This window comes from Lytechinus pictus, chromosome 15 (assembly GCF_037042905.1).
Source record: "Lytechinus pictus isolate F3 Inbred chromosome 15, Lp3.0, whole genome shotgun sequence".
NCBI lineage: Eukaryota > Metazoa > Echinodermata > Echinoidea > Temnopleuroida > Toxopneustidae > Lytechinus > Lytechinus pictus.
In genome coordinates, this window is record NC_087259.1 from 22844402 (window position 1) to 22857683 (window position 13282).

The following is a 13282-nucleotide window of genomic DNA, read 5'->3' on the forward strand; positions in this document are numbered from 1 at the left end:
TCACATCATTGATTAATAAATTCTGAGTGATAATGACACACCTCGGCATCTCAGTTTCATGCTAAAGTCTTGGCAATAAACAAGACACTGAAGAGAAATTAATACAAACCCCAACTCGCAGTTAATTATTAAGAATGTACATGTATTCCATTACTCCTTGAAACCAATTTTTAGAAAATCCAAGATGAATATAGCACTCATCTTTACTGAAAGAGATGATTTCACTGTGATGTTTTCATTCTGTTTATAAGTGATATTCCCACATTGACAACACCAAACTTGAGACCACAGACTCTGAATTTCTAAGGACTAGGGATGGAAAACGGAGAAAAGGCACAAAGAAATTTGACAACTGTGATACTCAGTCCAGCAGACCACAGTTAACACCCGCTTTCAACATAGACTCTGGGTCATATTTTTAGAGGTAAATCCCAACACCAACTTGATGTGAAGTACAGTGATGAATAGCAGGTTTTGTTGTTACTCCAACAAAAAACATCAACTTCCAACACCTTACCATATTTCATGTATAAATGAAAGAAAAATGAAATTGTTGCCAATTTAAAGATGATTTTCAGAAGAAACATATGGTTTTTCAAGAGAAAATATGACCATGTGAAAAAAAAAGAGAAGGAAACAAAATATTGTTTGATATGAGGGGCCCTCTTAAATTGCCTTTTATTCACATTATGATCAGTAAGTTTATTATTTACATTATAACACATACTCCTATACATTGTACATTCTCATATACATTTAGACATATATATCTACATCAGGAATTATATGTACAAGGCATTATCATCTTTACAAAATTTATGTCTTTTTTTTCATTCAGGCTTCTCATCATTACAGCATCCTAGCAATAGTTATTTTCAATAAAATGTTCATGTAATAATAATAAAATTCATAAAAAAAACAAATCCTACAAACATGCAAGTTAAATGCACTTGGTAAGAAAATTTCCATTATAATGTACAAAGTTGCTGGTAAAATAATAAATAAAAGGATATTGCAGCCGTCACAATTTTCCTGCAAATCAAAAAAGTGGAGATGCTTAAAAACTCTGAGTATATGACACATTTCACGTAAAATTTGTCTTATTTCAGGCATAAGCAAATAAATAAGAGTTAATGGATAGAAAAAGTGAATACGTCTGTGATTCATTAGATTTTTATCCAGGTGAAGTGAATATACATGCCATCCTCACAATATACCCACATGTTAAAATATTACACATAGAATACCATATTTGCACTTGGCCATGTTTAACATGATATGCCAATTCAAACATCATCATCACCTTGAAAATGATCCACCAAAATGACAAAATCTATATATTTACATATCAACAACCCAACACATACTTGACAATAAATGGTAGAACAAAAGTGTTAACATATTCACTTGCATTTACATGTATAGCTCAGTTTCATCTAAATACACTCCACTCCAGCTGCTAAATCCTTACTGTCAAATTCCAAACCATTTCTGAGTAACATAATTGCCCCTAGTCAACGACACTTTATCAAAATGTACACTGAATTACAAATTATTAAAATACCTCTTTTTATATATGAAAATGATAGCAAAATATAGCATGTACATCTTGGTGAAGTGCAAAATACTTAGTAGAATGTCAAAATAAAGAGGATTGTTCCTCCCTTTACAGATATATGATATAAAGATAAGCTTTAAAATATTGGACTGGATAATACAATAATACATATAAAAGGCAAGGATTCCGGTAACAACATTAAAATGACTCGGTCGTCAATATGCCTGTGTTTGTGGACTACTGTATTCAAGATCATCTCTTGAGAGTTACATCATGGATCTTGTCGACCACCACTCGATAAATATTATCACAGTTTTTATACTTTTTAGGAGCACATATTGACCTGATAACCTATGACCTCCTCTTATCCAAACAATATTGATTCATCCATGCATGCATTCTACATAGTTTATACAAATTTGGTCAATTATATTTTGCTTGTTATTTGTGAGAAATAAGCTGGGCGCTTGGCCAGCATCAAGAATTTACATATATTTCAGAGGTCAGAGATTCTTGCCCTGGGTCACGTTTTTCAAATGATCATATTAAAAGTTGGTCCACAGATCAATGTAAAAACCGAATTACTTACACACTGACAAGATGGACTAATCTAAACTTACACCACTATGGGCTACAGATGAAAAAAATGTTGAACTGAATTAAGGTAGCTTGAATAAAATGTAATGCTTTTGATCTTTGAATAACCTGTTATTTCCTTTAAATATGCTATCTAACTTACAGGTATCCAGATGGAATACTAGTACTCCTGCAGTAATTTCTGCAACTCTCATTATTATTGTTACCCCATTTCCCCTAAAGATGGTCAAGTTAGAATGAAAGCAATGAATTAATCATTTCCTAATAGCAAATGAGAATACACCCAGACCATTTCTTTTTATCATATGACCTATTTCTGTATCTTGGCCTTATCAGATATAGGTTTTGCAACAATTGCAAAATAGTTATTCCCATTCAGTTGTTTTCTTTTAATTGACAATTAATCCAATTCCCTTGTGATATAGGACCACCCTGTTGCGTGTAGACAATGAACCCTTAAAAACATTGCATCAAAAACATGGAAATAAAAATGCTTAGCTCGATTTTCAGGTAAGAAAACAACTTGCTGCTTATAGAAAAGACTAAGATCTATATTTTATGAACTTTATTTGATAGGGCAAACCGATTGGCAAGGTTGCTGTATGAACAATAAATCAGGCATAATACATCAAAGGCAGCTTCACACTTATTTTGCATAGCAGACCTGGGCCCCATTTCATAAAACCTATTAAAAGTTTACCACTTCAAAGTCGAATGTCACTTGACCGAGACTCAACTGTGTATATCACCACTATGACGAGACAAATATGAATTTGATCAGAATGCTTTATATCATACGGGTCGAATTGGATTTGTGGACAAAATGTAGTCAACTTTGACAGGATTTGAAGTTTACTAAATGTATGGGGTAAACTATCATTTTGAAGAAAAAAAAAAGAACTGATGGACAGGGACTATATTTCACTTCTCTAACATCCATACAATTTGAAGGAAAGAGAAAAAGGAATGATGTAGTATGGAGCATATACAGCTTTTCGATGCAAATATTGATATCGTTGTAACCTCTTTTTTTCTAAACATAACAGCCACAGGCGTTTAGTACATGTATTACATTTGTTGGTAAGTTTCACCCCATAAATAACCCTTGCTTAGAATCAAATAACAGGATTTCACAGACCATCACAAACCAGGTATAAAAATTGATATAAAACTATTGAATCATTAAAAAGTAACCAATATATAACATTTTAGAAATGTATCAGCTCTTCAATGATTAATGCATATAGATGCAAAATATGATCCAACCATTATTGCAAACCATTTTGTTTTCTCTCGATAACACAAAGAAAAAAAAAGAAATCTAATCTGGATGGATGAAAGTGCAACGTTTTGAACTCAATTCATTTCACTTTTTAGACATAAGGAACCAATACATAGGCACTTCCCTTTGGCCAGTATGGAAGAAAACTTTCATTGCATCAAAATCACATCAATGATTAACAAGCGATTAACATGACTACAGTATGCACAGGAACTTCGAAAGAACCGAGAGCAAGACATCAAGCAACACATTTTAGATCATAAGCTGATCGAAGCCAAGTTTCTGCTTTGTTTAAAAAAAAATAATTCAAAACTTTCATGACAACTTCTTTGAAATTTATGGTTTGGTCAAATAGTCATTTTAAGGGGGTTTCACAATTGCTTATAAAATGCGACCGTTTGTAATTATTTGGTCACAATATAATGTTGCACATAATGGCAACTGTTAGAAGCAGTCCTACTAGCAATTGTGAAAGGGAATTTATTTCAAAGCCCTAAAATATGACCTACACAAAGGAATTTTTTTTTTTAAACAGGGATTTATGCAAATACATGTATAACCACCCTTTTGACCACATTACTAAGCAATTAGATACTAATTTCTACTCTTTCATAACAATGTCTTTAGATTTTATGGTTTTGATCAAATAGTAATGTACTACAAACCCGAAATATCACCTTCATTCAAGAACATTTTGTGGGCCAATATCTGGTTTAATTGTCCTCCCTAAACTAGCATCGGTATTTCTACGAGTATTTTCATTTTCCCCCAGTATATACTGTGAATATCAAGGATTAATTAGCAATACAGAATCTTACCTACCTCCCCATTACTTCAAGAAACAAATGAAAATATAAAACACAGATATTTGATACGTGATTATGCAACACAATTTTATGATATATTCTATGCCACAGAAAGTATACAATTTCGCTTAGAGTTCCATAATCTTAAAATATTTCATTTTCACACACATTTCAAGCTGCATATTGTAAATGTGCCAATTATGCCTCTGAATAGTTTCCATTTGAGCAATGATGCATTAAATATGCTATGATCATCAATTGTAATATCATTAGGTAATCAATATATGCATCACCCTTCATCAACAGTTCACTAACTGACTTAAACCACACACTGAATGAATGCAGCTCAAAAGTGTCACAATAAATTGATATAGGATACATCAAATATAGAGAAAATAACCCAAATTTTGGCTTAGATGGATTAAAACAAGATGCCAACATCCTTGCTGGAGCAAGACAATGGCAAGTCTTCTGCATATTCTGTTTTAATAACAAAATTTTGTCATAAGAGTGTCAAATATCTGTCATTCTGTTAGCACCCTTCCAGATAATACATGTTTCATGAGATGGTTTCCAACTAATTTTATTTTCAAAAATATGCCTCGTCCATTAACACAGCTACCATGATAATCTATTCTTTGCAGATGGCCACTGATAATGATGAGTGAGACACATCAAGGATTTGTTCCCCCCCCTCAAAAAAAAAACATACAAACTTCGTGATTGTAATCAGTAAAAGCATTGCACATGGCCAGAGAGCTAATCTCATTGGAAAAGAAATACAACACTTCCTAGCACCTAACCATCATTATGGGAGAACTGCTGCCCTCAAATTCAGTAGTGACCTACCAAAAGGATATTCCTCCCTGATCTGTAAGGACCACGGCGCTGTCATCTGATAATCAAACTGACAGTGAATGAGGATTCTGGCGCAATATCAGGATGAGTTCTCGGTTCCCAATCTTTGCTAGACAGCCGTTGACAGCTGCTCACGGCCACATTGCTTGATCGATGAGACACCCGCATGCCACCAGCACTTCTTCAAAACTCTACATCATGGTGGCTGAAGGTATCTTCTTGGCGGCGTTCAGCTCTTGCTTTCCTCTTATCCTCAATCTGATGCAGAGCAATAGCTGTGTCAACAAGCAACGACTCAAAGAGTGCATCCGCCAGCTGCATTTTGACGGAGAGTTCATCATTGTCATAGTCTATCCATTCTGGCTCTTCCTCTTTGAGTTCATCGATCAGAATCTCATCAACATGATCTTTCTTTTTGCCAAGTTTGCTGCCACCTACAGCACCAACAGGTTTTTGCTTGGTAATGAGACCAGAAAGGGCCAATACTTGCCCCTCCACAGCTGTAGCCATATCACTTTCATTGCTCGGAGGCTGCTGAAAGAAGTATCGACGGGGCTTTCGCTTGGGTTTCATCCAAGGAGGTTGGACGGTCGGTTCCTGCTCTTGGCAGATGGCTTGATAGACTTCACCAGACAACGTAAATATCAAGTTCTTGTATGCTTTACGACTTGTGCTTTCAATGTCAGATCCTTTGGTATCAGATCCCATAATGGTAGGTGGTGGCACAATGTTTATAACTGACTCGTCATTTTGCACCTTTTCATGGAAGACTGTAACTGATTGGCTGGCAAGATCTTTCACATCATTGATATTATGAGGCACTGCATAGAATGGTTCTTCTACTATCTTCTTCAAGTCTAACTTAGCATTTCTCTGTTTAGCTGCAACCTTTGCCTCCTGGGCAGCCACACCTGCGGGAGTCTCTGCTTTCTTTGGTGAAACTATCCTCTCTGGTACCTTGATGATGCTTTGACTTTTCTTCATGGAGCCAAATTCATCATCAAACCATTCCTGATCTCCAAACAGATCTGCCTCAAGAATGTCTTTATCTAGGAGCTGGAGTTGCTCAAGTTTCTCATTCAGTGCATCTGGGCTCACGCTTCCAGATTCACCAAAGATCGGTGAGCCTGGTCTTGCCACAGGAAGATTATCACTACCAGAGCTGGACTCAACATGTACCCTATTTATAAAGATATCATCATCAAGAGGAGAAATATTGTCAAATTTCCTTTCAGGACTCTTATCTGGAGTGTAAGGAGTTTCTGCCCGAAGCTCTGGAGACAATGAATCCTCTGGTGTTTTAATGTCCTGCGATGCCAACACCTCTAATTCCTCTTTCTTTACTCTCTCATTGGCAAGTTCAATTTTTGCATTCTTCTGCTTTCTCAACTTCAAAGCTTCACCAATGGCTTCATTTAACAATGACTTAACTACAGATTCTGCTTGCCTCTCAGCACTCTGTTTTGGTTCCTTCTCTGGAATTTCTTCTTCTGCTTTTTCAATGGGCACTTCAGAAAATTCACTATCACTCCTTGGTGACTCCGTAGAAACAAGCAATTTCAATAAACTGTCTTTTGATTTTTCTTCTTCTTCATCCTGTTGCTGTTTACCGGCTATTTCTAGTACAGCATCAAATGTGTCCTTCACAATTATTTCTGTCAAGTGATCTGTAATTGAGTCCACTATAAGATTTTCGGCTTCATTCTGCTTAACCTTCTGTTCATCCTCATGAGGCAGTTCTTCAATGTCTGGATATTCATCCTCTGGTGCTCCTCTGGGTGTCTCAAGAGCTGGATCTACCTTCAACAGACCAGGTTCGTCCAAAGAGAATGACTCTACTGCTTCTGCAGCATGGCTAATGAGCTTCTCTAAGGCATCATCATCAATGCCACCTTCAGAAATCTCATCTTCTGTGGCTGCTTCAAGAATGTCCTCAGATTGGATTGATGTGAGTTGAGATAGTGACCTGTCGCTCTCCTTGTCCTCTTCCTCCACTTGGCCCTCTCTAGATCTATGCTCCAGGGCTTTGTCATGACCGACACTAATGGTTCCGACAAGTTCGCTTTCAGAAACTGTCCTTACAGATGATTGGCTTGGAAGGTCTTCCTCGATGGAGGATTGTTCAGAGGCTTCCTCATCCTGAGAATCCTGAGATGGCTTATATTCCTTAGGAAGGTGAACAATCTTATCTTCAGGGGCAAAGATACCATAGTTTGGTTTACAGATGAAGTAAGTCACACCATTGAGGGTACCATTGTTGGTTCCTTCTGGCTCATCAAGCTCAATACCTATCCAGTTTCCGGTAGCGAATTGGGTGGTGCCCTTGAAGCGCAAGGTGCCAGGTTCTTTCCCACCAATGAGAACACGATCCCCTATCTGGAAGCCGGGAAGAACCTCCTGTATAACATAGAAAAAGGAGAATTTTTTTTTTTTTTCAATAAATGAATGGCTTGATTAAAGACAAAAAGGCTGGTATTGATCTTCTAATAATTTTCATATCATTATAAAGGATTTCTAAAATTATTTTGAAGTATAGAATTTTTTTAAAGGGAGGAATATTGAAGAATGTGGTACTCTGAATCATAACTGTGAAATATTAATAAACTTTAACTTTTCGATATAAAGTGGCTGACAAATATGTTAAACTTACAATCTAGATTGGTGTTCTATCAATAAAATATAATAACAACATCTAAATAAAATGCAAACCTTAATTTCTGGCTCCGGTGTAGCATCTGCAAATATGTCATGAGCAGGTTTGTCATCAAAGACCTCTTCTTCCCCCTCTTCTGGCTTTTGAGGGATTATTGTGATTTCTGGTTGGTTGAGGTGAAGATCAAGACTGGGATCTTCATGAACAGGGGATTTGTCCTTCAAGTCAAATACCAGGTGCCCTGAAGACTGACTAGGGCTACTCTTCGCAAGAGACACTTCACTCACTTCACTCAAATGTTCGCTGATATCCTCGTCAGTATCAGATTTGGAGCTTGGCCGCTTCAATGTGGGAGATGATTCAATAAAATCTGCACTGTAGCTGGCTTCAGATTTGACACTAGAGTGCGAAGAGCGTACATGGATGGAACTAGGTATTGATTGTTGGCTCCTCTGTGAGGCATCCTCAGGGACTGGAGTAACAGAGGCTTTTCTACTTTCAGATGACTGCAAAGCTGGTGGAGAACTATGTGCATGTCTTGGAGACTCCACAAAACTGTCCCCAAGGGACAGCTCATGATCAGATTCTGGCAAGTTTGAAATAATGACAGCAGACTTTGATTCTTCGAACGAGTCCTGAGTTTGTATGCTGGCTGCAGAGATAATCTCCTCTGGAACAGAGGATGAAACAGACACATCATCATCAACTTCAGCTGCGGGTGATGGGGTAGGTCTGTAAGCCAATGGTGGGCTTATGCCTGGAGTAGTCTTTGGAAGGTCCTCTTCTGCATCCCTTCCATCCCCTGATCTTCTTCCATTAATCAGACCAACACTTGAAGTTCTTTCTATATCCTTTACCTCCTCGTGATGTTGCTGCTGTAGTTTCTCTTTTATCTTCCGATGATCCTCAGAGTCAAATTTCTCAGAGTCCTGTGCGCTCTCTCTATCTGAATAATCACTCCTAATACTGATGTCTTCTGCAATGCTACTACTGGCCGAAGCACTGTGGTCCCTGGAGAGGCTGTATGGTGACTTGGGACTGACTCCACCTGAAAACGAAATCAAGAAAGAAATTTCTTAAGTTACAAAATAAATTATTGACAAGTGTCTTAGAGATGATATTTCAGTCGTAAAATGTGCGCTAGAGAGAGATTTTTATACATACATGTGCATATTTTATGCAGATGGCAACTAGAAAGATAACATTCAAGAATAATTTCAGTTAAAGATACATCTCGCAAATTATTATTTTAAAAGAAGTTCATGGAAACCGAGAATGGAAAGGGAGAGGGAAAGGGAGTTCATCCATATATCTATATACCTCCCACATGTATGGAAACTGAAAAGTGATTCATGTACTGCCTTTCTAGGAATGGAATGTCAGTTTTTTTTTGCTTACCTTCACTGTGGTGTGTGCTCGGTGAGGAGGTAGCACTGAATGATGAATAGGACAGGGAACCACCAAGAACACTTGGGACTCTCTCTTCTCCGGTGACTCCTCCCTCAAGACTGGACCTACTCGATCGTCCACTCTCAGACATGCTGGGTCCTCCCTTTATAGATGCCACACTCCTTGCCTCAGAAAGGGCACCCTCTTGACTGCTATCCGAGGCTGTCCTCTGACGCAGGGCGCGGGCGTGACGGAGGGAGTCTGTGCCAGCTTTGGGTTGTTTGATCTGTGGTTTGGCAGAGGGTGTAGCAAGAAGATGGCTGCTTGCTGGTAACTTCTGCTTCTTGGATTCCTGTTCAAGCTCGGCCTTGGTGGTCTCTACGAACCTGTCATAGGTCTGCAGGGAATAGAATTTATAATTGTAAAGCAATATTAGTAGGAAAAACATGTCATTTTCCCACTCAGTGCAAGCTACTTAGATAGAAATTTCTTTAATAATGATTTTATGTATAACTCTGCACTTTCCAGAAAATCATTTCAATCAGCTTTTTGACTGTGGGAATGGATATATTCAATAAAATACCTCACACAAAATGAAACACTTTCATCAATGTGTCTCTCATCAAAACAAAATTTCCAATTTGGAATCTTGACCACCCCCCCCCCCCCCCCCCATGACAGAAGACTTTTCATAATATAAGGTCTTGTTTACCACCATTCTAGATAGGACCAATGTCTGCTGCTTCCCTAAGTAATTTGAAAGTCTAGTGGTTAGTTTCAACCCTCCCTCTTCAGGCTTTGTTATTTCTTAGTTACTTACAAGCAATTCAACAAAATAATCAACCTTGTGGTATGCCTGACCCCCTTTTCCCCATTCTTACTTCAATTAACATACAGTTCAAGCCAAGATAAGTGGAGAGTATTTTACAACTTTTCATATGAAAAGTGGAAGGTACCACATACAGATAGTCAGATGTAATACAGAATTGGCCTAATGTTGATTACAATCCTTTTACACCAAAAGAATGGTTTGGTGTAAAGGGTTTGGTGTGGGAAAGAACATACATGAAGAGAAAAATCTTACCTCAAGTTGTTTCTTCAAACTTGCTTCTTGGGCCTTCAGCTTCTCTCGGTTCAGTCTCTTCTGTTGCTTCCTCAGGCGATCTGCCTCCATCTTTCTCCTCTTGAGGGCGTCCTTCAAAGCTCGCACACGACCTTCAATATCACTCTGGTCAGAAGCAGTTTCTGTTCAAAGGAAAATGTGGTGAGTTTATTCCAGTGAGAATGGTTATGTATTTACAACCAAAATGTCATTGAATATACACAGGATAAAAACATAACATTCGTGAGCAATAACTGGAATTCCATTATATTTCTGATTGGAGGTGACAAAGGCAGATGAGTGATATCCACGATTACAAAATTTTCAAGAGAAAATTTTAAGATGTTGAAATCTCAAATGAAATCTAGCAAAAATTACCCTTGTAAATTTATCTGAGTGAAGTCTTGAACTACATGTATAATACAAAGATTCTGTTTGCAGCTTGAAAATTACTTAGAATGAGATATTTTCTATAAAAATACTGTCATTGTGTCATTTCAAAATCATGGTTTTGTCTTAAAAGTGACATCGCTGAAAACTCAGCCTTCAATCCCTTCAAGCTGAATTTGGCCAAGCAGGTATAGACTATTTAAAAAAGGGAAATATGAGGCAACAACAATCTAACATGAAGTCAGCTTTTGGGGAACGACACTAACCTGACATAGTCTGTGAGAAAGATTTCTCAGACTCCGATCCACTGTCTGATGGATGTCGGTTCCTGTTGCGCGGTATGAAGGGACCTCTTCTTGACGATGACGCCACCGTGCTTGCACTGCTCACAGACTTGGGTGTTGAGGAGCTAAGGGCAGTCGGACCGTTGCCTGGTGGGGTGGATACCCCGACAGGAGGCACCTGGCCTTGGTGGGTGCTGTGTTTTGATGGGGTGAGAGTTCTATCAGCAGTAGACTCAAAGGAATCACTGGTGTATTCATGAAGGCCAGAGGCTTCCTTGATGGTATCGTCACTGGACAGTTCAGTTCCTGTATGGGGGCTCTCAGTAATGCTGGGGGGAAAAAAAGAGGGAAAATGACGATGAGTCCAAGGATAAAACTGAAGTAGATTCCACTGAGGTATAACCAGTTGTTTTCAAAAATTAGAAATAATAACCAGCCAATCAAATAAATGTGAATCTTTAAATGATAATTAGATCCTTTTTTATCCAATGGATACAGCATGATCTAACAAATTATTAATATGAATTAATATATCAGAGACATCAAACTACTACTTTCATGTACTGTTCTATTGTGACAGAAATAGAGGTATGTTTTCATTTCTACAAAACGAAAAAGCTAATAATATATTTTTTTATTTACAACATCAAACAGATTCGAAAAGCTCAGATTTACAAAATGAGAGTTGTTTACATAAATATTGGAAAGTGCATAGAGCAATGTACATCAAAATATGGACACTGTACTTTATAGAGGTCAGAATAATGATATCATACAGACACTAGAAGGTCAACACTTGAAATTACAAAATGTTGTCTTTGTTATTTATTTGCATGTGCACATTCCTTCTTATCCATTACATTTCTGTTTTTACTATTATCCATGATCAAGAATATTTATGATCATTAGAGATTAGCAGGCCAGTCATCAGATCTAGACAGGAAACATTCAAAGCATTATCTTGATCCTCTATTAATCCCAAGGTAATCCACTAATCTTGTCATGGAGAGCTACATGTCATGCTGTACAGTGCCATTTCTATTTTACTTTATGATAAAAATATGCAGACCAGGCAGCGAGCCATTTTATTAAGCTTGTTACACATGATTTAATGGACAGTTGGTGACCCTTTTGTGTAAAATGAATTTTGACAACATGATTGCTGTCCTATTATACAAATATATCAGGTGTGAGAAAGTATAATGGAATTATTTTATCTGAGGTTGGTTTGGCAATTATTATGTTTCACAGGGAGCGAAGAGCCGAGTGAAAATAGTAAAATTGCCGGACCAACCAAGGATGAGTACTTCCCACCGTACGTTCTAAAGAAACACCCAGTATATCTATTTTATATCCCTTCCATATAAAAGTTTGAATGAAAAGTATTTGAAATCTAGTTCTAACTGATCCATCTCCATGATCTGGACAAAATCTAGATTGGCTTAGCTCTAATTTATGCGAAATTGGCTTATCATCTAAGCTATGAGTAGTCACGTGAAGGACTCTTGACCAATCAACTAGCAACAAATTTTCAGCAAGGGATACAAACCTAAACATATAGGATTTCATCTTCAGCTGATGGGAATACAGTCTATTGGTAATGGTAATGAGATTTAGTTCAGGAAAGGGTCACCAGTAGTGTTTCAAGAAGTGAGTAAATTTCAAACACGTTTATAAAATACCACCCAACAATCAATGTCGTATTGACAATGAACTGAAAAATTTGTCATTAATGTCAATAAAATTGACTTGCAATTGATTGTATGTATTATGATGTCCCTTTAAGTAACTATTTCACAAATTAGACAAAGGTGAAGTAGGAAACTAAACAGAATTATAAATGGTAAAAAGCCCATCTAGTTAATACAAAAACTGGTCGTAGATGAAACAGGACCACAATATAATAGAAGGGACAAAACTGGCACTAAGCAAAGATTTGATTGGCCAAATGGCCTCAGACCATGTGACCCTTTATACAAACTTGCTCACCTTTTTGCCGATTGAGACTTCTCGGATCCTATCTCCTCTGCAATGCTACTGGTCTTACTTTGTATATCTTCCACTATTGAGGCATCACTACTGCTACCCAGTCTAGGATCAGGACTAGGAGTGGTCTTGACACTGGGGTGTTGAGAGTGAGACCTGGTCGTACTGACATCTGTCTTACTACTGCTGCTTGGCATAGAGTAATCCTCCGATTCCTCATCCCTATCACTCTGTTAATTTCAAGATTCATTATGGTACAAAGAGTCAGGTCTACACTAGGAAGTGATTCCTTATCGATAGCCAAATAGAGTCAGGATTATACAGGATTAACTTGAACACCTAGTACTGAGACTAAAGTGGTGTTTAGTCTCTGTTAT

At 37.5% G+C, this 13282-nt stretch overlaps 1 protein-coding gene across 3 annotated transcripts in view; it reads right to left on the bottom strand.

Annotated features, from left to right (window-relative positions):
- Positions 1 to 644: 644 nt before the first annotated feature.
- The window catches only part of LOC135156906 (centrosome-associated protein 350-like), a 34788-nt gene continuing 22150 nt past the window's right edge, over positions 645 to 13282 (bottom strand). For all 3 annotated transcript variants that reach the window (XM_064110736.1, XM_064110734.1, XM_064110735.1), the window contains exons 23-28: positions 12909 to 13135; positions 10902 to 11248; positions 10228 to 10388; positions 9153 to 9540; positions 7811 to 8802; positions 645 to 7498 (exon numbers count right to left, since the gene is read on the bottom strand). In XM_064110736.1, the coding sequence (XP_063966806.1) occupies positions 5285 to 7498; positions 7811 to 8802; positions 9153 to 9540; positions 10228 to 10388; positions 10902 to 11248; positions 12909 to 13135 (4329 nt within the window). In that variant the 3' untranslated portion in view covers positions 645 to 5284. The remainder of the gene's footprint in view (positions 7499 to 7810; positions 8803 to 9152; positions 9541 to 10227; positions 10389 to 10901; positions 11249 to 12908; positions 13136 to 13282) is intronic.